This window comes from Anas acuta, chromosome 3 (assembly GCF_963932015.1).
Source record: "Anas acuta chromosome 3, bAnaAcu1.1, whole genome shotgun sequence".
Lineage (NCBI taxonomy): Eukaryota > Metazoa > Chordata > Aves > Anseriformes > Anatidae > Anas > Anas acuta.
This window is the reverse complement of record NC_088981.1, coordinates 72,081,213-72,102,608: the sequence shown is the minus strand read 5'-3', so window position 1 is coordinate 72,102,608 and position 21,396 is coordinate 72,081,213. Positions and strand designations below refer to the sequence as shown.

At 41.9% G+C, this 21,396-nt stretch overlaps 1 protein-coding gene across 3 annotated transcripts in view; it reads left to right on the top strand.

Moving 5' to 3' along the window:
• CRYBG1 (crystallin beta-gamma domain containing 1) overlaps positions 1 to 21,396 on the top strand; it is a 95,759-nt gene that overhangs the window by 42,929 nt on the left and 31,434 nt on the right. The window contains exons 1-4 of one of the 3 annotated variants that reach the window (XM_068677792.1): positions 5,799 to 5,930; positions 11,677 to 13,166; positions 18,373 to 19,834; positions 19,919 to 20,095. In XM_068677792.1, coding sequence (XP_068533893.1) covers positions 5,928 to 5,930; positions 11,677 to 13,166; positions 18,373 to 19,834; positions 19,919 to 20,095 — 3,132 coding nt within the window. In that variant the 5' untranslated portion in view covers positions 5,799 to 5,927. Of the gene's footprint in view, positions 1 to 5,798; positions 5,931 to 10,330; positions 10,653 to 11,676; positions 13,167 to 18,372; positions 19,835 to 19,918; positions 20,096 to 21,396 lie in introns of those variants that run through there. The other 2 variants (XM_068677793.1, XM_068677791.1) reach the window with 2 other exon arrangements.

Genomic DNA, 21,396 nt, shown 5'->3' with positions numbered 1-21,396 from the left:
ACAGTCCTGTGAAGTTGCTGTTTGATTCACTGGGAGTTTGTCTCCGGCCTCCATGCGAGGCTATTGTGTAGTGATCTGTGTGGAGAGCTGCAGACTGCTTTTCTTGTACCACTTCCACACTTGTGCAATGTGTTGGAAAGGTTTTCGGGTCCTTGGCAGCCAGCTGTGCTCCCTCTCTGGGTGTAACCGTATTTCCATTTTGCCATGGTACGTGATCAGGTGGCTCAGCATATCCACAGCACACCTGTGCACCCTCAGATCTGCAAAGATTGCAACACAAAGCTTTTAGTACCAGTTCACTCCTCCTGACCAGGCTTTTGCTCTTTTATACTCTATATAGTGTATGGGACAACTAGGAAAGTGTGTGTATGTACGTAAATGATATATGTGTAATTTATTGCTCTGTAGTTCCAACTGCAGTATAATAATGGGTTTGCACAGGGCAGTCACAAAAAACTTCATCTTTCTGGTTATATTGTCCTGAGAACTGAATTATAGTGAATATGCTGGAATGCTTCTTCACTTATCCCTTGTGGGGATCCCAAGTGGAAAGAGTGATCCAGTTTAATTAAGAATTGCCTAAACTGTTTGAGTGAGACTTAGAGATTTTAAAATAATCCCATTCCTACAAACTAGCTTTATTCAGATAATTTTCTAAAGCAGAGTGGGTTACATTTCAACAGATAAGTTTTGAGTTTGTTGTGGTTGCAAACAATATCTGCAAATTTAAATAGAATTTAATGTTTTATTCTATAAATGTTGCTTTTTAAAATGGGACATGACAAGGTAATTTCCTCTAAATTACACCTTATGACATGCAAGGAAAAACACAACCTCTTTTCCTTTCCCATCTTTACCTCCCCCGCATTTTTTATTCTCTTTTTACCTATTTAATTTCTAAGGTATATTTGCTGAAAAAGAGAATAAGTAGTGTAGGAGGAGAATTGAAGAGCCTAGCTGTTGAGATGCCTTAAAAAGTCTGAACAGACTACATGGTAAATGTTTAGAAACCAGTATTTAGATAAAAAGAACATTAAGATCTGTTTACTTTTTGGTATTTCTTCTCGAGAAACTTGTGATTTTTAGAAGGCTTATCAGTGGTAGTTCTGAATGTGCACCTCCCCTCTTCTCCAGAGGTGTTTTGATTATTTTGCTTCTGGGAATGCTGAGGGTCTGCTTTTTTCTTTGGCATGTAGGACTTAATTTTGAACATATAAGTTTATGACTCCTGGAGCTGGGAAAAAAAAAAAAAAAAAAGGAAAGAAAGAAAAAAGAAAAAAAAAAAACAACAAACTTTCCAAACATGAGAAAGGTATATACTTTTTGTGTCCTGTTTTTTCTAAGCAGCTGCCCAGCGACAGAGCAGCTCACCCTGCCTGTTGCTGGCTGCTGTTCAGGAGAGACTCATCAGGCTCCTCTCCTCGTGTGGCTGGCTGGGAAAGCCCAAGTTGCAGCAGAGACAGAAGCTGGAGTCACTTGCAGACAAAAAGGTTAGGTAGCTGGGGGAAGCTGCACGGCATAGCAGAGGTTTCTCTTCCCACCCCTTCCCAGCCAGCTGCCAGGAAGGCGTAGGAGGGGAGCGGTGGAGTAGGAACAGGAGAGAACACACACGCTCCTTGCTCCTGTGGACAGGAAGAACTTGGAGCCTCCCAGGTTTTCACCGGGCTGTCCCAGGTGCCTCCCATGGCCTCAAGCACCGAGGAACAGTGGAAGGGACTTGTACAAAGTGGTCCTCCCAGAGCTGCTAAGGGAGCAGTGCTTTTACCAGACGTTATTTAGAAAGGTTCTCAATCAGTTTGGGCTGCACACAGTGACTCTGCTGGTTAAAACTGTATTTGCTTAACCCTGATGCTTTTAATGGTTAACTCAAAAAGTGCCTCTTGTAATGCCTCTTTGTTCTAAGCCACAGGCACCAATGCAGTCCCAGAGCGTGCTGGATTGGCCAGTGTCCAAACTAATATCTTTATTCAGAAATTGAAGTGTGGAATCATTAATCCTGTGTATTTCTTGACATTTCCTGGAAACGTTGGTATTTGTGAACTGCAGAGCTTAAATCAGCTTGATGCAATTCCCTATTACATGGTTCTTAATCAAAAAATATACACGCACCTGTTTTTTTTCCCTTCTTTTTAAGAATACCAGGTAGGAATATTTAACACTCATCCAATTATCCACTGGTAATACCAGTGAGATTCAGGTGCTGCTGTAGCTACATCTCTTTAGCAGTTAGCATTTAGTAGTCTGTGTGCACAGCAGGTTGATGCAGCATGTCTGTAATAATAGATCCTTAATAGCAGGAAGACATGCATCTCCCTTTTTCTTCAGAAGTAATAATATATCTGTTTTCCGGACAGGCACATATTGTTTATTTTAATGTTTTATATAATAATTACATCTGTTCGGAGCCTAATATAAACGTACCTAAGAATATAAGTACATTTCATTAAAAAGTTCTCTTAGAAGTTCCTGTTGCATTATGGTAAATATTAAGTGATACTGATGTAACCATGGGATTAAGAGCAAAGAGTTGCCCACTGCAGGGAACCAGTGGGTCCTGAGTCACTCCTATCTTCTCTGTACTGGTTTTATAAAGTTTACTGTAATTAATAATAAGGCAATTCTCTGTGACAATTATTATAATAATTAGTTTGAGGGAATTCTGGGAGCCTCAGGTGAACACTGTTATTTAGAATAAACACTAAATTATAACATTTATAACATTGTAATTCAAATGTAAAATGAGATGTCCAGCCATTTTTATAAAGTCAGGATAAGGTATTTTAGTAATAATAGTTCCCTGTACTTTAATACTCTTCATCTGTGCAAGATGAAAACTCTGTACATCAAAGAAGTTATCAAGGGATGTAAACACTCCTTACGTTTTAGAAGAGGCCTCTTTGAAGCACATAGACTATCAAGCCCACATTTTCCAAAGCACCTGCTACGCTGGGTGCCTTCATACTGGGGGGAGGTTGACTTGAGACACCATTCAGTTGAAAGGTTCTGTTTGTTTAAAGATCCCAAATGGTACCCTGGGATAATTTGTAATGGAAGTTACGTTGCATGATTTTTATCTATTTAATGAGACTGTCTGTGGAGAGGAGAGATTCTATTAATTTCACATTTAAATACCCTTTGATTAAATATTGTCATTTTTCATCCTCCTGGATTGTTTTCAGTCATAAACATACACACAGCGACTTTTTCCTATTTCAGGACCATCACATCTACTTCCCAAAGCAAGCATGCCAAACATGCGGTTCTCTTTGTTGTTAGCTTTATGAAATTTGGGCTTGGTCAGATTAGCAGTCCAATTTGCAGTCCAATTTGTCTTTATTCTTTAGCAGCTTTACAGCCTTGCAATAACAAAGCAGAGCTTAGAAGGACAGCTTTCTGTCTCTTGCCCTGTGTGCCTCCGACAGCCTGTTTTCTACAGTGCCTGAGCTGGGGAAAAACCTTATGATGCTAGCAAAAGGACTGTCAGTTTTCTAGGTATTGTTTCAGACTGTTTCACACAGTGAACAGAACCCCAGGTTTCCAACTTTCAAATGACATCACAAGTTATCATCACTGGGTATTCAGGACTAGTGCCCGTGGAAGACTAAAACATTTAGGTGTTTTAGTGTAACTCCTAGGCATATTTTCCTTAGGCTGAATTATAACTGCAAGGACTCAGCTTTCCTACATAGTACAAGCAGAGAGTGAGCCAGCCTAAGTCCTTCATCTGGTGAGCACTCAGAGCTAGCTAACAGCAGGTTGAGCATGGAAGTGCACTAGAAATAGAGCTACATGCAGGATCGCATTGAGATGCCTGAGCTAGCCCAGGAGGAGCCAGCTCAGTTAGCCAGCACAGCGTGGCCACCATCAGCGCAGCGTTTGGCAAAGGCTAATAGTATTTGTGGCTCCTTTGCCCAACAACCACTGAATATAAAAATGTATAAACTCTCCTGAGAAAGTGTTCACAGTGTGCCTAATTTCAGAATCACACACACACAAGGGTTGAGATTGGAAGGGTCCTCAGGAGGCCATCTGCTCCAACCCAGAGCTGCTTGCCCAGGACCATGTCCAGCTTTGTAGATCTCAAGGAGGGAGACCCCCCTTCTGAGAATACACATTAGTTTTACTCTGTGCTTAGCAAAGAAATCCAGACTGCTAATTAAAATGCCTTTTCTTTGATTAGCAAGATACAGAATAGAGAACAGTGACTTGTCATTTGTACTTTTGACCGAACTTGTGGGGTTTTGACCGACTGTAAGCTTGGTGGCACTAGTGAAAACTGCAGGTCTTTTTTTTGTCTTTTTCAAAAGTAGCTGACTTTTGATTGCCCATAGAATTTACTGATACTTTTATGAGATTCTTGTACGTGCCCTGAAATGTTGCAAAGCTTGTTCAAACGCCATGTACTTTCAGAACTGTGAAGCTCCTACTGACAACAACAATTTTACATGAAAGCAAGGGGAAGAGATCAAGAGCAGCATTTGATGATGCTTAAGGAAGAACTGATTTCCAGACATTCATAGCTTAGTCTGTCGCAGACATGCTTAGATGTGGAGCAAAAGAAACCTGTTTCCAGTAATTACACATAAATAGTTAATCTATAAGGAATTGGGAAGTGTTACAGTGAGCTATTGGTCTAAATTAGACAGTTTATGGTAAACCTGTACTTACCAACAAATTATTTAGAGTTAGTGACAAGATGCTGTACCTTCTCACAGAACAGAAGAAAGAGACCTACAGTGATTGTAAAAACATTTACACATCAGATTTTTTATCTTTCTGAACTACATTCAGAATTTAAAAAACAAAAGGAAATGGGTTGTATTTATTAGCTGTGTCTTCTGTTTCCAGAGACCAAAGAGACTTCCAAGCCACTGTCTCTTCCCCTCCAAAATGCTTTTGCCATTTGTCCTCTATTGCTCAACAGACAGGCACTTTCAAGTTCCTGTATCTTAAAATGAAACACAGATAATATGGGTTTATTTTCACTCTTTACTTCAAAAGAGGTGATGTCTTGCTGAGTCTTTAGACTGATTATCTAATGGTACAGCTCTGACCCAGCACCAAGGCTAGAAATGCTGAGAGCAAAGATGTGAGGTTAACTAATATCAAGCTTTCTCACCTTCTCCTACATTCAAACACAAGGACTTACTACTACTATAATTTATGTTAATGCTATTTTTTTTGCATATAATTTTATTTCTGGATGTCTTCCCAGTTCAGGAGAGTTTAAATGTTCTCTCAGTTCTTTAATGTTGAATGATTCCTGCTTGTACTTTTGGAGCTGCTTTTTTTCTGCTTTTTCAAATCCCTTCGTAGTTTCATTTTTTCTTGATACCCTAGAAAAATGCATAATTAAAATACCAGCTCAGGAAGGTGAAGAACCAAGGGTGCCTGTATAAAGCAATCTCTTACTGAATAAAGGCAGAAGTGATTTTTTTTTTTCTTTAGCCATCTTAAATGTGGATGAGAAAACTTGAATCAAGTTTGTGAGAACCAACGTGTGTGGTATATTTTTCCTGCTGTTGCATATCTACGTTCTAGTATTGCATGTTAATTAATGCATGTGAGGCTTTTGCCCAACACTAACTTCAGAGCTCTTCGCAACAGGTTCTCTGCGTCTGCTGAGGAGCTTGCTGAAGGACTTGCTGCCACCCCTCTGCAGCTCTTCCTACTATCCTCTAATTGAATCCCTTTCATAGCTATAATTTGTCTGCCAAATGACTTATCAGTTGGAAAGGCGCATTTCAGATACTACTTCCTTTTTTGCTTGTTTTTAACTGAGTGCTGCCAGAAGAAAGAAGGGGTTAAAGCGTGGGAGGATTGCTGAGAAAAAAAAGAAAGGGTTTGGTTAATGACACACAGGACTGCATCTCACACACCATAGTTTGTTTATTCTTCTGTAAACAGCAAAAAGAATTATCATCATCATGGTAAGGCGAACGGTACTCTTCTTTTTTCCCTTAAACCACCAGAAATCTTTGGGTTCCTATAGGATTAATTTTTTAAAATCATTAAATCGATTTGATCTCCAATATTTTTATAGAGTGTCTCTTTAAGTAACAGATGCTGGTGTTGACAGAAGGGGAGGGGGTAAGGATTTTAGTGTATGGAAATAACTAGCTCTGGGGAAGAGGAGATGGGAACAGGCATGCCTTTTCTGACAAGCCTGTCTGTTTTTTTTATCAAATTTCTTTCCTAAATACTGATGTAAGGATCTGTTCAATTTTTATTTGTGCTTCTTTGCCTTTGCTGAGCTTTTTAGAAGTATTTCTATTTATTTGATTTTGCATGATTTGCTTCTTTCAGGCTTACTGGTTGTTGTTGTTGTTTTGTCTGGATATATTCTAAATCTAAATCTCTCCTTTTGGCACCTAAGAAGTAATACGGGACTTACACTTATATCTGTGCTTCCTGAGCTGATTATTTTCATTCAAAAATCAGTTAAATCTATAGGCTCGGTGTTCTCGTTATTCTATATGCTGTTCCAAAATGGTCAATTTTTACATTTGAACTAAAAATTTAGTTATACACTGAAAAAAATAAATTGGAAATAGGTCCTATTCTCTTGAATACGTGAACTGCTTTGCCAAAATATCCTTAGTGGAAAATAGGATACATAAATAGTTTGTGGAAAAATATGACTATTAGGAAAACTTCTGTTCATTTCACTTCACTCTGCTCAACAGTCTTGTATTTATAGCTCCTTGGTTATTCAGATAAGTTCCCCGATCAATTTAACTATGTTCCCTTTATACAGAGCTCAGGTAAAAATGAAACTGTTTAAAATCCAGCTATTGCTGTTTCTATCCTATATAAGCATACCAGTCAAAGAGCTGGCAGAGGGAGGGAGTAAATTCCATGCTCGGATAGACTTGTTAAATTTACAGTGCATTTCTTTCTCTGCCTCTGAGGAGGAAACTGTCAACCTGAAATCTGATACATTAAAAGAAATTCTAAAAATGTTTAGTGTGCGTGTGCCAAACTTTTGTTACTTGGAGGAAGACAATGCGTGGGTTAGAGGAACATAGTCTTACTTTTTAAGAAAGTAAGCCTTCTTTTGTGGCATTGGGAAGGGTCAGCATACACTAGGAAAAATATTTTACTGAACGGAATTAATTCATTCAAGTTTACTGATGGTAAGGTAACTGGTTAAGAATAGAAATCACTTAGGTTAACTTGAAATAAATGGCTTTCTTTTTGTCCCCTCGGTAAATTTCAAGAAAAAAAAAATCAAATGCTTTGTTATTTTTTTCCCATGCGTTTTAAATAGGAACACAAGCAAAAGCAGCAAGCTTTTATGTCTGTCTACAGCTCCCTCTCTCAGTAGTTAGGGCACTCACCTGGGAAGTGGGAGAGTGGCATGAAATCTTCTCTCTGTAGGACTGGAAGCAGGGAATTGACTGGATCTTGTGCTGCTCAGACTTTTCTCCCTTAGCTTTTATTTGTACAGACTTCTTTCCAGTTTTTCTCCTAATGCTTTTATAGCACATTGTGCTAGCAATACTCCAGCAGAATTTTCAGCCTTAACGAAGCCTGGCGCTGCAAGCATTGAATGTTTGACTCTCAGTCACTGTGCAAAATGCTAGAGCCTGAAGAGTTATAGCTTATTTATTTAAATGGTTTTGGCTAATGCACTTCTTGGGGTATCACATGACTGCTAGAAGTCAGGCTTTCTGTTTCTCATGATTGTGAGAATTATGACACTGTGATTTGAAGAGATCCAAAATTCCTGGCATTGCGGTATGAAATTGGGAGGCTCCGGCATTGTTAGAGTTGTTCAACATAGAAGGCTATCTGAAGTTCGCACATTACTTGAAATCCAGTTATGTATGGTCTTCTAGTGAACAACAGAGGTCAAATCTACTTTTCACTACATACTGTTTGTTGCTTTTTTTCCTTCTGAAAGTGAACATATGCTAGCAAACGCACATTCAATTTGCAGAACTGTTCACACTAGGTATTTCCACCTATTAGCTACCACGGAATTTCTAATGACTACTAAAAATACTTTTTTTTTTCAGTAATGCATGCTCTAAGAAGTGTTTTCAGTCATATTCAATTTACTCAGATGAACTAATCTGATAAACTAACACCCAATTGATCCCTCAAGACACAACTTGAAGTTCTGATTCAACAAATCAGTCAAAGTTGCTTATGCTTTCTATCCGCTGGAGACCAGCAAAGCACATGTTTAATTACTCTGTTAAATTAGGGGTTTGGTTGTGGCAGCTTACATTAGCTAATGAGAAAAAATAACCAGCCAAAAACAGAGGAAATATTTTGATGCTAACATAAACAGGTATGAATATAAATACAAACAAGATTTACATTTCTTGGTTAAGAAGAAGGCATTTTGCTTTCAGATTAGAACACAGCTTCAAAGATTCATGCAGCATACTTGAAACACCTTCCTGCATTCTGTCCAAGGAAAGAGTAGACAACTCCTCTCTCTCTCTCTCCTTTTTTTAAAAGTTGGCCAAAGCCTTTGATCAGGGATTTCTGAAATGGCTCATTTCTCAAGGTTAAGACCGCTTAAGCTGAATTGAAAGAGCCTGTTCAACAGTGAAAGGATACTGCTTGCCCTCTGAAAATCAAACATTTATGTGCTGTGCTCTGTCAGGTTGGGCTCCACGTTCTTGCATCTTGAGAACCCTGGTCTCTGTGCCCTCTTGCACTGGCAATACTGGCTCATCTACATTTATCTCAGTTAAAATACAAGCTCTTCAGGGCAAGTGCCTGGCCTTTTATGTGTTTTGAAAGAGCTGTATATAATTAAAGTACTTTGTATGAAGAAATTACTTCAAAACAGTTTACATAGGGCAGCTATTTCAAGATCAAGCAAAAATTTCTAGCCTCGTTCCCTGAGGAAACAAGCCTTATGTGACTGGACTGGCTGGCTGTCCCTCCTCCCTTCCATCCAACACCTTTTGAACTTGTTGGACAGTTTAAAGTACATTTGAAAGGGGGAGACGTCTCAAAGATAATTAAGTTCCCATGGACTTTATGAAAATCAACTGCTGGGAAGCAAGAAATCCAGATCCACAGTTCAAATAACTAATTTTTTCCAAGTGTAATCTTGCAAACCCAAAGGTTGACTGCAAGTGTAATGACTGTCAGGTTGATAATGCAATCCCAACTAATTTAGAGGACTGGCAACTATTATTCAGTCAAATATTAAGATGCAGATTGACACCATAATAAAGTTAAATTTCCCCTATTTTGGTATTTTGGCAGTTTTGAATATGACTAACGTAGTGCATCCTCCTCACACTTGCAATTACTATGAATTTTCAGACGGTATTACTCATTGCTTATTGGCTTGCATTAAGTGTTTGTGCAAATTTCACATTATTACTGTTTTTTAGCTAGCAATGTTCATTACTGTCTCCTTATGCCTTCTCTATAATTAGCTAGTACTGGCAATACATACGTAGAGTCAAGAAATTAGATAGTAATTGGGCTGCATTACTCATGATAGTTGTATCAGATATAGGGAAATTTGTAGTTGTTTTTGTTATCACAAAAGCACTTTAACTGTCTGAGCCGTATGAAGTTTATGCCGTCCTTGACGTTCCTCTTGGAGTGTTTTGGTTCTACCGGTTTAAAGAAATCAGTGAAGGGAGGGAAAGAAATTACACGAAATTTTCTCATTTGCAGATTATTTCATCAACGCTAAACACACATACACACAAAAACAAAGTAGGAAAAACAAACTTGAAGTCGGGGTCATGATCATTGACTTGGCTATTTGTTGGGCACTGGGGACAAGACCTTGTTGCTGGTACACTTGCTCACCAGTTGTATGAGCAAAACTCTTAAGAAAGGTGGGCAAAGACAAAGGATTTTGTTTGGTTGCAGTATGATATGCTAACTATACGTATGAATTTCCTCGTTTGAGGTTTTCTGCATGTTTTCATGTGCTTGGGCAAGCTTAGCTGCTGCACATCGCTCCGCCAGCGTTAGAGAGGGGCTCCCCAGGGGCCCAGACCACGTTTCCTAACTCCCGCTCGGAGGAGTTTTTATTCGAGGCCAGTCGGCGGCCTGCTGATGATGCAAAAACAAATAACCTGCTGCTTTTCCACCCGGGGGAAGAAGCGTAAAAAACGCCCCATCTCTTCGGTAGCCGGAGGCCCCGGCTGGCTGCGGGCGGTTGACCTGTCGTCTCCGCCGCCCCCGCGCGGGGCCCTCAGAAGCGCCCGCGTGAGAGCGGCGCGGTCCTTCCTGTCGAGGCTGTTCCACTTCACAGCAGCCATTAAGCCTTAATTAGAAGACGACTACCTCAGCCCTCATTAAGCATTCAATACTAATTGAGCGCCCGGGGAGAGCGCCGGCACCACGAGGCGGCGGACTCACTCTCACGCCGCCCGGACCGGGGCCGCCACCCCCCTGCAGCCCGGCCCCCGGCGCTCGGCCGCCCTCAGCATCTCCCTTCCCCCGGCCCGGCCCGGCCCGGCCCGGCTCGGCAGCGCCCCTCCGCGAAGGCTGAGCGCCCTGCCCGGCCAGGTGGAGCCGCTGCCCGCGGCACAGGGGCGGGCCGAGCCGGGGCGGGCCGGGGCGAGGCGAGGCGGAGCGGAGCGGGGCGCAGCGCAGCGGGCAGACGGCCGGCGCCGGGCTTAGCGGCGCGGTGCGGGGCGGCAGCGCCGGGCCGGGCGGTGAGTGGCGAGGCGAGGCTCAGCCGGGCTCAACCGGGCTCAATGGGGCTCAACCGGGCTCAACGGGGCCGAGGCAGCCGCCTCGGAGAGCGGGGGAAGCCTCCCGAGGCTCCGCGGGGAGGGGAAGGGCGCCGGCAGCAGCCCCCTGACGGGGGAGGCTCCCCCGGTAACAGCGGGTGCGGAGGGCGCTGGGGCAGCCCGAGGGGCAGGGGGCGCGGTTGAACCCCGCTGCGAGGGCTCCCCAAATCGCTGCTCGGCGATGCCCGGCCGGTAAAGGCGGTGCTGGTGGCGGCGGCGTTTGCAAAGTGCTCGGGTATTAAAATGCAAATGCCCCCGTGCGCTCGGCGGGGCGGCTGCGTGTTTCCTGTTTACCGCCTTAATTAGAAGTTGCGAGGGGAACTTCGGCGAGGGTGATGCAGGGCAGCGCCTGACCCAGTAACGCGTGCTGACTGATGGACCGGCTTTCCTTGGTTTCGGCTTTCTGACCCAAAGCACAAGCCAAATGCTTTCAGGGCTTCGTTAAGGAAAAACGAAAAAAGTGTAACGCGGCTCACACCTTTGAGACTCCTCTCTGTAAGCAGAAAGCTCTGATCTAGCAGCCAACGTGGAAAGGAAAGTTCATCCCCCCTCTCTTTTTCTAACGTGTAAAACTTCAACCAAGAAGTATGTGTCCCAAATCCTGCAAACTCTGAGTTGCTTTCCTCTGTTGCTTTGCACATTATTAACCAAATTGTGCATTAGTCTGAGATCTGAGACGTACAACACTGGTGTTGTAAGGCAAGATGAGCACACCTGTAAGCAAACAGGCTAAAACCTACCGAATCCTGGGATCCTAACTGTTCCTGAGCTGGTTTGTTTGTTTTGAGAGCTCGTATTTTTCAGTAAGCAGTTAGGCTTTTTTCTTGTTTGTTTTGTTTTCCCATTTATCATATCCTTTTAATTTCAAGGTGGTATTAGTGCAAACATACTTATTAAAGAAACGTGTTTGGCATTAACCAAATGTTTTGTTTGTTTGTTTTTATAGTCCACCTCGCAATTTCCAGATTGTTCGAGAGAAGAGCACAAAAAGAAACCGGTTTTGGAGAGACTTGGAAATCTTTTTGGTACAGGGAAAAGGAAAAATGTCAAAAGTTCGTTAGATCACACTTCCCATTGGAAAGGGGAGAGGTTGGTTTTGCCTCACAAAGTGCAGCCAATATACTGTAAACATCTAAAAGAAGGACCTGAAGCTCTTCCAGTACAGAAGCAAGTGAGAAACGTGAGTGGTGTCTCTGAGACACAGGAATATAATTTCAGTGGGGAAGCAGGAACTCTGTATCACGATACGGTTTCAGAATGGAGTGGTAGAGGAGTCTCTTCTGACAGCGAGTGGTCGCCAGACTGGAGCAGCAGCAGTGAAACCATTAAAAACTCTTTCTTTGAGAGTAGCCTGAATTTGGAAACGTTGGAACAAGAGAAGGAGTCTGTCCCAGATATAAATAATTCCACAACTCCAGATTTTATAAAAAGCTTGAGGAATTTGTCTAGTGAAGATTTAGAAAAGAGTATCTTAAGCCACAAGCAGCTAGTGAACACGTGGGTGTCTGAGGAGCCTGGGCATGCAACGCCAAAGGATTTGCCATACAAGCTGGAAACTGTGGCAAGTGAACGCCCACATTCTGCTAGAGTGCTAACAGTCGATATCTATCTTAGAAAAACAGACGAACTCCTTAATGAACCTGTGACTGTTATATCAGAAGAAAGTTGTGGTGATTCAGACACGATGGATAAGAAATCTGCTAATAAAAGATCTGGAAAAAGAAGAAAATCTCAGTCATCTAGTGATATTCCAAATGGAGAGAGAAACCAGAATGAGAACACTGCAAGAGAAGACTCCGTTTTTGAGGATGATGTCCCTTCCGAGGTGTTTTCAGACAAGGTTATAAACTCGGAAAGAAAACTGAAGTCTCCTCAACAGACTCCTGAAAGGAATTCCTTTTCCCCAGGTAATAACCCGGACCTCAAAGTTGTATCTTCTCACAAAGGCACATCCAAAAATGAAACTGACAAATGTAAACAGCAGATCTCGAGCACGACCCCCACAAGGAGAAGGTCATATAAAAAGAACCAGTTGGATGCTGTACCCACTTCCCCTACTGGTTTGAAGAGTCAGATAAAAGATTACTCCTCGAAAAAGCAACCTTTAGCATCAACGGAGAGTACCCCAATGACAAAAAGAACTTCTGTGGAAAAGGGAACTACACCTGGCGCTTTTGGGGAAGACAGCTTGGAGTCTCCCAAAGCTTCTTTGGCCGATAAGACAGAAAACAACGCCTTGGTGTCTGCTGAAGGCAGAAATGAAACCAAGACAGGAAAGCATGGTAATGATTCTGATGGAAGAGCTTTCTCGCGTACTGATGGGATTAAAAATGGAGACCTATGTATGCCAGCTGAGAGACAGACAAGTTCTGATTTAGACAGCTTGAAGTTGAAGAGTTTGGATGCTTCCAAAGTTGTCACGACAAAAATTAGCCTGTAAGTAACATAAACTACAGTTTACCTTCTCACTGTGGCTGTAATTTTGCCTATATTTGTATTTAAGATTGCATAGGAGCACTGGCTATGTATTTGCTATCTAGGTTATTTTCAGCTAATTAAAAAGTGGGGTTTGTTTGTTTGTTTTGGATCATATTTACAGTTACCACTTAACAAACACTGTAATATACATGTGTTAGAAAAATAATTCTTTCATGTAGAGGCAGTTTTGTTATATGGAATAATTTAATACATGTAAAAACTGCTCTGTCGTCATTGTTGCCCCTTTTGTTGCTCGGATTAGCTCAGCTCTCATTGACCTTAATGTGGTTTTGCTGTTTCCAGTCAACTGAGGATCCGGTTGAAGATTTTGTACATTAAAATCCCCGAGTTAGGGATGTGTTCAGGTTATGCTTTGAAGCAGCAGCAGGTCTGCTCAGTTGTTATTTTATGAAGAAAGGTAGGATGCAATGTAGAACTTACTTGGTACTTCAAATGATATGGTAAATCCTACACCAGGAATTTGAATACTTATGACAGCATCTAAATGGATGTGCAGGATGAAGCACATAAAATCTTACACATGGGCATAACATCAGGTATTTGCAGAATTATGCAGGTGTTAGTTTGCAGGATTTGGTTTTCAAGAGGTTGTCCTCTGTCAAGCAGATGTGATCTGCGCTTTCCTTAGTGTTACAAAGAGCTGGATGCATTTGTTGCTTGTGCTGTTATCAATAGTCTGATTCCAGCTATTGATTTCCTGGGTTCGTTATAGTTTGATCCTATGGTGAATCATCTTATTGCATTTGTTATTTCTGTTGTTTGACTTTCATGGGTACGTAATAGCAAGATTGCTGTCCTCCCTCTGCTGTATTGATTTGTAGGTCCTGTCAGAGTCCACCTGAGGGACACTGAGTGTTCAGAATCGTCTTTTGCTTGTATTAGGGGGTCAGGAAGTCCAACGTTACAGCTTAAGAAGCACACAGGCTTCTGGTTGTGCTTCTCACACCTGTGAAATACAGGAACTTTAGGAGCTGTAGCAGTATATACTTTGCACAATTTGTGAAATGCTACATCTGACTTGTTCCTTTTTAACTGAATTAAAACCACCTCCTTCTGATGGTTTAATTGTGGTATTTTTGTGTATGGTGATGCTTTTCCATCTGGCAGCAGAGACTACAAATTGTAAACTCTGAAGTTGTGTATCTTCACAGCTTTGAAGGAGAGTAGCCCGCATATTTTTCTCTTTGTGTCATTGTCATTAGTGCTGATAAAGTTACCAGTGCTCGCGTAGCTGGATTTTGTTTTTCAGGGTACAGCAAGCCACGCAGATACAGGGAATTATCTTCTGCTGTGCTCTTAAAGTAATAGCTGAGTACCCCTTCTGACAGCTTTCATTTTGATGATTAAACAGCCTGGTATGTTTCACCCAGTGTTGTGGGCTGTGTGGCACTTGGTGCCCTGACTTCAGCTGCTGCTGCTACGAGAACTTTAGCCCAGGGTGGGGACTGCCCTGGTGCTTCAAGGTTTCTGATGCGCCCGACAGATACTATTGCACAGTTCCTGGCAGTTCCTTTAGCCAGAGGAATTGATATGGCCCAATTAACCGGTGTAATTTGTGGTCATTGCTGAGAACACATGAACTAGAAAGCTGGATGTGAACTAAAGTGCTATAAAATGGGAAAGGAAAAATGTACTAATGCCATTACTAGAAGGTTTGTTTGTGTTCTCTTCTTACTACTTTGAACTAGAGAGCAGCTACTGTTTCCATTTTGTAAAGGTTAAAAATTACCCTTAGATACTCCACACCTTTGCAGTTTGAAAAACACTGATTCACTCAGACTCATTTGACTCCTATAAAATGGAATAACCAAAGTAGTTTTCACTTAAAATAAAAACACATCATGTCTGTTACTGATGACATTGTGCCAATTCCGGGCATCAAGGTACTTTAGGGACATTCTCAAAAGACGTTGGTTTTGCCAGTTCAAAGCAGTGATATAATTTTCTCTTTTCTCCTTTTATGTCTGTGTAAAGTGGGACTTGGAAGTCACAGGATACTTTGCTTTTAGCTTTTGAAAGCAGAATTTACCAGGCCTGAGATTAAATTTAGTTTTGTGTTACCTCTTATTCAGCACATAAAACCTCAGGCAGTAGTCACTTTGATGTGCTTCACGAAATTCCTGGCTTTAGTTGTCATATTTGATTTTCAGACATGGTTTTTTAGTTGCCTTTGTGTCTATGCCCACTTGTTGAATTATTCTGCTCTGTTAACATGCCATTTTTCGTTGCTTGCCTCGATCTGATGTTCTGGCATCACTTACGTGCTTGACAAGGTCGTTTGGACAGAAAGCTTTAGATACGTGAGTCACCTTCCGTTTCTGACTGTATTAGAAGAGGGTTAACTGCTTGCTTCTGCAGGTAAACTGCAAGGTATAGCCTAAGAGAAGGACGTTGGTATTTCTCTTGTTCTTGCTTGTTCCTGGCTAGCAAGCAGTTTGCAGATCAGCAATGGGTGGCAGCGATCAGCCACACCAGGAGATGTGTAGGAGAGTGTTTGTACCATTACGTGAGTCCATCTCTCGGTGTTTTCCCCTCATATTAGACAGGAGACTTAAAGGCTACTCGATCAGCTTGCCCGTCTTTTAAACAGGCTTAGAATCTGAGAGATGCATCCTTCAGCTGCCTTGTAAATCAGCGTGGGGAGAGGTGTAATGAAAGGCTTAGCCACGCAAGGCCAGCCCTGCCGGATGGGGCTCCGAGGCTGAGCTTTCCACTGCTCTTCAGGCTGAGCTGTTTGGCTGCTGCTGTGCAGAAATACCGACGCGTAAAGTACAGGCTGCCGAAGCAGTTGTTAGTGTGAATTTGCAAAGCTCAAAAGTATACCTTTGAGGTGTCAGCTTCTCGTTTCCATACGTTGTAGGTGTGGCTGATAACTCTGTGTTAACTGTTGCACTTGTTTGTGGCAAGGCGTACAAGGAAAGAAGGATTTTATCAGGAAGATGTGTGTTGTTTCGTTGAAACACACGTGATAGTGCAAGTGACGGGCTGACAAAAGGATGATGTGGGAATGAGGCTGTTCAGATCCCCAGGCTGTTAGTGACACCCCTTGGAAATAACAGGCAGAAGGAAAGGAGTAGTACCACCATTGTGTAGTGTGTAGTTTGGTGGGTGAAGCTGAAGCCTGGACTGACAGGCTTTAAGTGTAGGCTGGCAGGAGCACAGCCAGCAGGTCCAAGGAGAAGGGGTTTGGTGCTCATGAGGCTGAATCTGGGCCACATCTGGGCTACCTTCCCTCCTCTTCCAGATCTGTTCCCCAGGCACAAGAGAGATGATCTCAAACTGTAATGAGCCTGGTGGCAGGCTGCTAAGAAGGTGGTGGCACTGGGGTACGCCATGTGAGGAGAAGCTGGAGCACTTTGGTTTGTTCAGTGGGGAGAAGGATATGGGCAGATGTTAGCATCATCTCTGCCTATCTCCACGGGCATCAGGAAGGCAGAGCAGCTTCTTCTCTGGCGTGCACTGAAGGGACAATGGCTGTGGTTGCAAGTGGCAATTGGAAATGAAAACTAGGGTCTAAATATCTCAAATTTTGTGTTGTGTGATAGCTTCCTCTCCATCATCCTCCTCTCAGAAGGAGGACTTCAGCTTTCCAAATGATTTTTATTAGCTTCTGTTTGAGGTATGGCCAGTCAGTCACTTTATAAGTTTGCTCTTTCCTGTTTTATTGGTCTTGTGTTCTTCATTGGAGCCTTCCAGCCGTGAGCCAGCTGGAGCAGGCTGGTAGCTACAGTGAGCACTGCCAGGAAGTCTCCTAAAATACATGGGGATTGTAACAGCTGCTTTCTGTATAGTTTCTTAGGCAGCTGATTTTGGGTTCCTTCTGGTGTGGTGGTAAGCTTTTCCCAAGAAAAGAAGCTTGTGCAACAGAGAGGTTTTGGTAGGGTTTCCTTTATTACTTGGACCAGGTTTCTTGAGGAAGAAGAGTAAGGAGTAGTTTCGGTGTTAGGATTTTTGTGTTAATTCATTCATACCTCACACTTCATCACTGGGCTTAAGAGCTGTCTGGCAGCTCCGTGAACAGTTTGTGTAGGAAAAAAGGAACAAAATGCACGAATACCAGAATCATTGATAGAGCTTATCAGGCCCCTGCAAGCTAATTTTTAATCATCTCCCATTGTTTTTAGTTTTGTTTCTGTAAATCCTCTCGCTGCTGAATGCCTCCTGATACCTTTTTGGAGAGCAGCTCTGACTGTGAGGTGGCAGTGGGCTGCTTGGCACTCCGATCTGACTGATAAACTTTGAGGACGTGCCCTGATTTTCACAGCTGCTCATACTGTTCCTGCAGCAGCAGGCAACACAGACAAATGCAATGCTTTTCTCTGGATCTAGGTGTTCAGATGAAGGAGGTTTGAAATGGTCACCTGTGCATCAGCAGCCTTCTGCCACAGCATGCAAGTACTTTGCGCTGTGCCCTCATTTTCCAGCCACTCTGGTGGAGAAGTCTCTACAAGCGTTTCCCAATTCAGTTCTTGTAAATTCAGCAGGGTTAGTTTACACAATTTAAATTGTTAGCTGACTTGACCTGAAGGAAATGGGAGAGTCCTCACATGTGGTGTTGGCTTAGCCAAATAGTGATGAGCACCTGCAGTGGGTCGGGGACTATGATCTTTTCCACCAGCAATAATGAATCCAGAAGAGGTCTTTCACTTGATTTAAGGTTGCTTCTGCAGTAAAAGGACTGCAAAGAATCTGAGCAGATGTCTTCAGAACTTGTTGGAGAGGTATATTCAAATGTTAACCAACTCATTATCACCTTAATGAATTGGGATTTGTTTCCTAAGCTCTGTAGGGAATTGCATGTGTATAATTTATTCTGCCTATTCACTATTAAATTTTAATGTCTGTCAGTCATAAGTAGTTCTCTGCCTCATTTGCAGATGCTGTAGGCTGCTGTGTTTCTGTTTTACAGAGCATTAAAGTATTAGGTGCATGTTTGAAACGTATTCTTATTTAGCGTCTAATTTATTTTTGTTGCTGTTCACGTAGCTGCTCCTTTTTAATTTCCTTTTGAGAAACCGAAATTTCAAACTGAATGTGACTATGGAAAAAATAATGATAATGCTGCATTTTGTTGTTTAAAAAACTGTTAAAAGTCTTTTCAAGGTTACTGAAAGATGTAACTATATCACTTTGCTTCCTGTAGTCCAGCCAAGCCGAAGAACGTAGAACTGAATTTTAAAGCACCTACAAATCAAGACAGTTTAGAAAGTGAGCAGGAAACTCTTGAAAAACCAGTTAATAAAACTAATAGCAGCATTGCCAACAAAATCTCCTTGTTTGAAAATAAATGCGCTAACCAGAGCCAGAGGCCTCCTGACATCTCTGCTTCAAAAAATAGTACTGTACCAAGCACATTTGTTGGCAGAGCAAAGCTGAAATTTGGAAAACAACCTAAGGAAAGTGAATTGCCTGATAAAACGTTAAATAAGCAAAACAGTCGCCAGAAGATATTTGAGAATGGCACATCAGAGAAGGAAAGCACTGCGGAATTAAAAGGAAAAACCGAAGAAGGCTCTGCATCTCACGAGGATGTTGGAAAGGCAACAGAGCTTAAAGTAAAGGCTGCAATATCCCTTTTTAACCAAAGTAGCAAAATTGATGCTGGTGGTGTCTCTCTGAAGCAACTTGATCCAGAATTAACCACAGCTAAAAAAGAAAGTTCACCTTTTAAACTGTCTTTACTCTCACCTGTTAAAAGTGAAAGCGCTCAAGACAGTTCCTCCCAGAGAAATAACACAAGCCCAGAATTCCCCAGAAATGAAGAAAAGGTGCTGTCAGACACAGAGGTTTTATCTCCTTGCAGCAATGATAAATGTCCTCTACAGTCTCCTCAGGTTTCTAAAGCAGAACCTCAGAAGATGGAAAATGGAGATAAGAAGGAGAAGCCCGGAGACTTGAGCTTTGAGGCACTGCAGCAAGATGACAGCAGTCTAGGTAATATATTGGTATCAGAGCACAACAGCGATGCACAAATGAGCCCAGACAAAACGTATAATGGTTCTGCTGAAGATGATAGCATTTTTGATTCCCCAACTGACATGAAGAAGTTTGCTGAAACAATAAAAAACTTAGACAGCTCAGTTTGTTTACCACAGAAGAAGAAAAGGTCGAAGCTTCCCAAGTCGCCAGCACCCCACTTTGCAATGCCTCCGATTCATGAAGACAACTTAGAAAAAGTATTTGATCCTAGTGTATTTACCTTTGGTTTGGGACTCAGAAGGGAAAAAACACAGGATCTGTTACCAGCCCAACAGATTAAAATGCAAAGTTTGGAAACGATAGCCAGAGTGAGGCCCAAGCGTGCATCGACAGAGCAGAGCATAATATTTAAAGCCCTGCAATCATGTAATAGAGACGAACCTGCCTTTACTCAGGAAATAAATGGAAAAGAGATCAATGATAGTACAGATGGTGAAATTAAGAGATCCCGCCTTGAAAAAAGCTCACTCTTCTCAAGCTTGCTGTCAGCTACATCTAAAGAAAAGTTCCTTAATCCTTCCATGACTTCAGTAAATAACACAACAGCTTTTACAGCTGAGTCCTCGGGGATGCCTTCTTTACAACAGGATGTTCCTGGGCCATTCAGCATGCCTCAAAAATCGGAGGTAATAAAGATCATTCATGAAATGCACCCATGTAAGATTCTGCTTAGCTGCTGGATGGCTGCTAATTTTGATTTTGCAATTCAGTGTCTTTCAGATATGAAGTTTCCAAGTTATGTGGAGAAGTACATGCAACCAGATAGCGCAAAAAAAGAACTAAGCTTACAAATGCCTAACTATGGGAACCCTGAGAAAAGTTTTTCCAGCTGGTTAGGGACAAACAGATATGAATCAAATGTCCCCACTGGTTTATTAGATGTGGATGTAAGTATCATGTCATTTAAAGTCTGTCTGGAAAGTTACCCACTTTTATATTTTCTGTAGACAATATCTGTATGTTTTTGTTTAGTTTCCCCTTCTGGTGGGATACGCATAGATTATAGCTGGACAAAATGAGCATGGATGTAGTAGCAGTTTTATTTGATATTTGTTACACACAAAAATGAGGTGCATGTGATGGTATCTGTTAACACGATTACATTCCTTTGTGTTGCCCTTATTCTGAGGCTCTTCACTATTATAAATTGTCTAAGTCTGTTTTTTATTGTAAATTGTTAGAACGCTTTCTGCCAACTTCAGAAAACTTGCATCTACTTCTTCTTTTGGTACTAATCCCTCTGCTCCTCTAGTAAGACATTCAGTCATTGCACTGTTAAATGAGTAACAGCAAACTCTCTTAGTCTATCCCTTCTGCTCCCAGTATTCCCATACACTTGATAGAAGGTATACACTCTGTAGGAGTAATTTAAGAATTGATTAGTAGTGCTTGTTGAAAGTGCTGCTACAGTGGAGCGATGCCCCTTGGTCTGACTCTGAGCATGTGTTCATGATGAGTAGAGGCAGACCTGCATTATCCCTCAGAGGCAACTTTACCCTAATGTGGGATAATTGATTTCTGTCTTCAGAATTATGAATCAACGTGCTATAGCATTCACTGGTTTTGCGGATGTTGGTCCTTGTTGTTGCCCAAGAGGAAAAATATGATGAGGAGATTGAGGAACCATGGGAAGAAATATGTTCTCCAAAGTTTAATAGTGATATTAATGTGATTTGTGGAATTGAAGTAGCATATCATAAGCTTGAGAAATACTTTTTCAAAGCAAAAGGTTATCTGCTGTTGCAGTTCTACTAAAATGGATGGGGAAGTAGAAATAAATTCTTCCTTCTTTGCCTTGCAGATAGAAATCAGCCATCCTACCTTGTAGTTTTGAGGATGTAGATTTTCTGTCACGAGAAGTTTTTAATTAATGTGGGGATGTAAGTTAGGGGGTTTACTTGCAGTGATGCAGGCTTATGCTGCAAGTTAAAACGGGGTTCCTACTCTGGATGGTGCTAGGATTTCAACACCTGAATTTGAAACTAAATGACTAATACTGATGTTTTGTCACTTAAATTGTTGTCCCAGAGTGAGTTGCAGTATTTCATTAGAATATGGAGGCCTGATGTGGCAAGGGTGTGTATCCACACATAGGACTGCTCTTGGGAAAAACCCATTAGGCTCTGTAGGGTTTCAGGACTTCTGCAGCACTGTTGCTGACTCTGAAGTGTCTTGCTCAACTTAAACA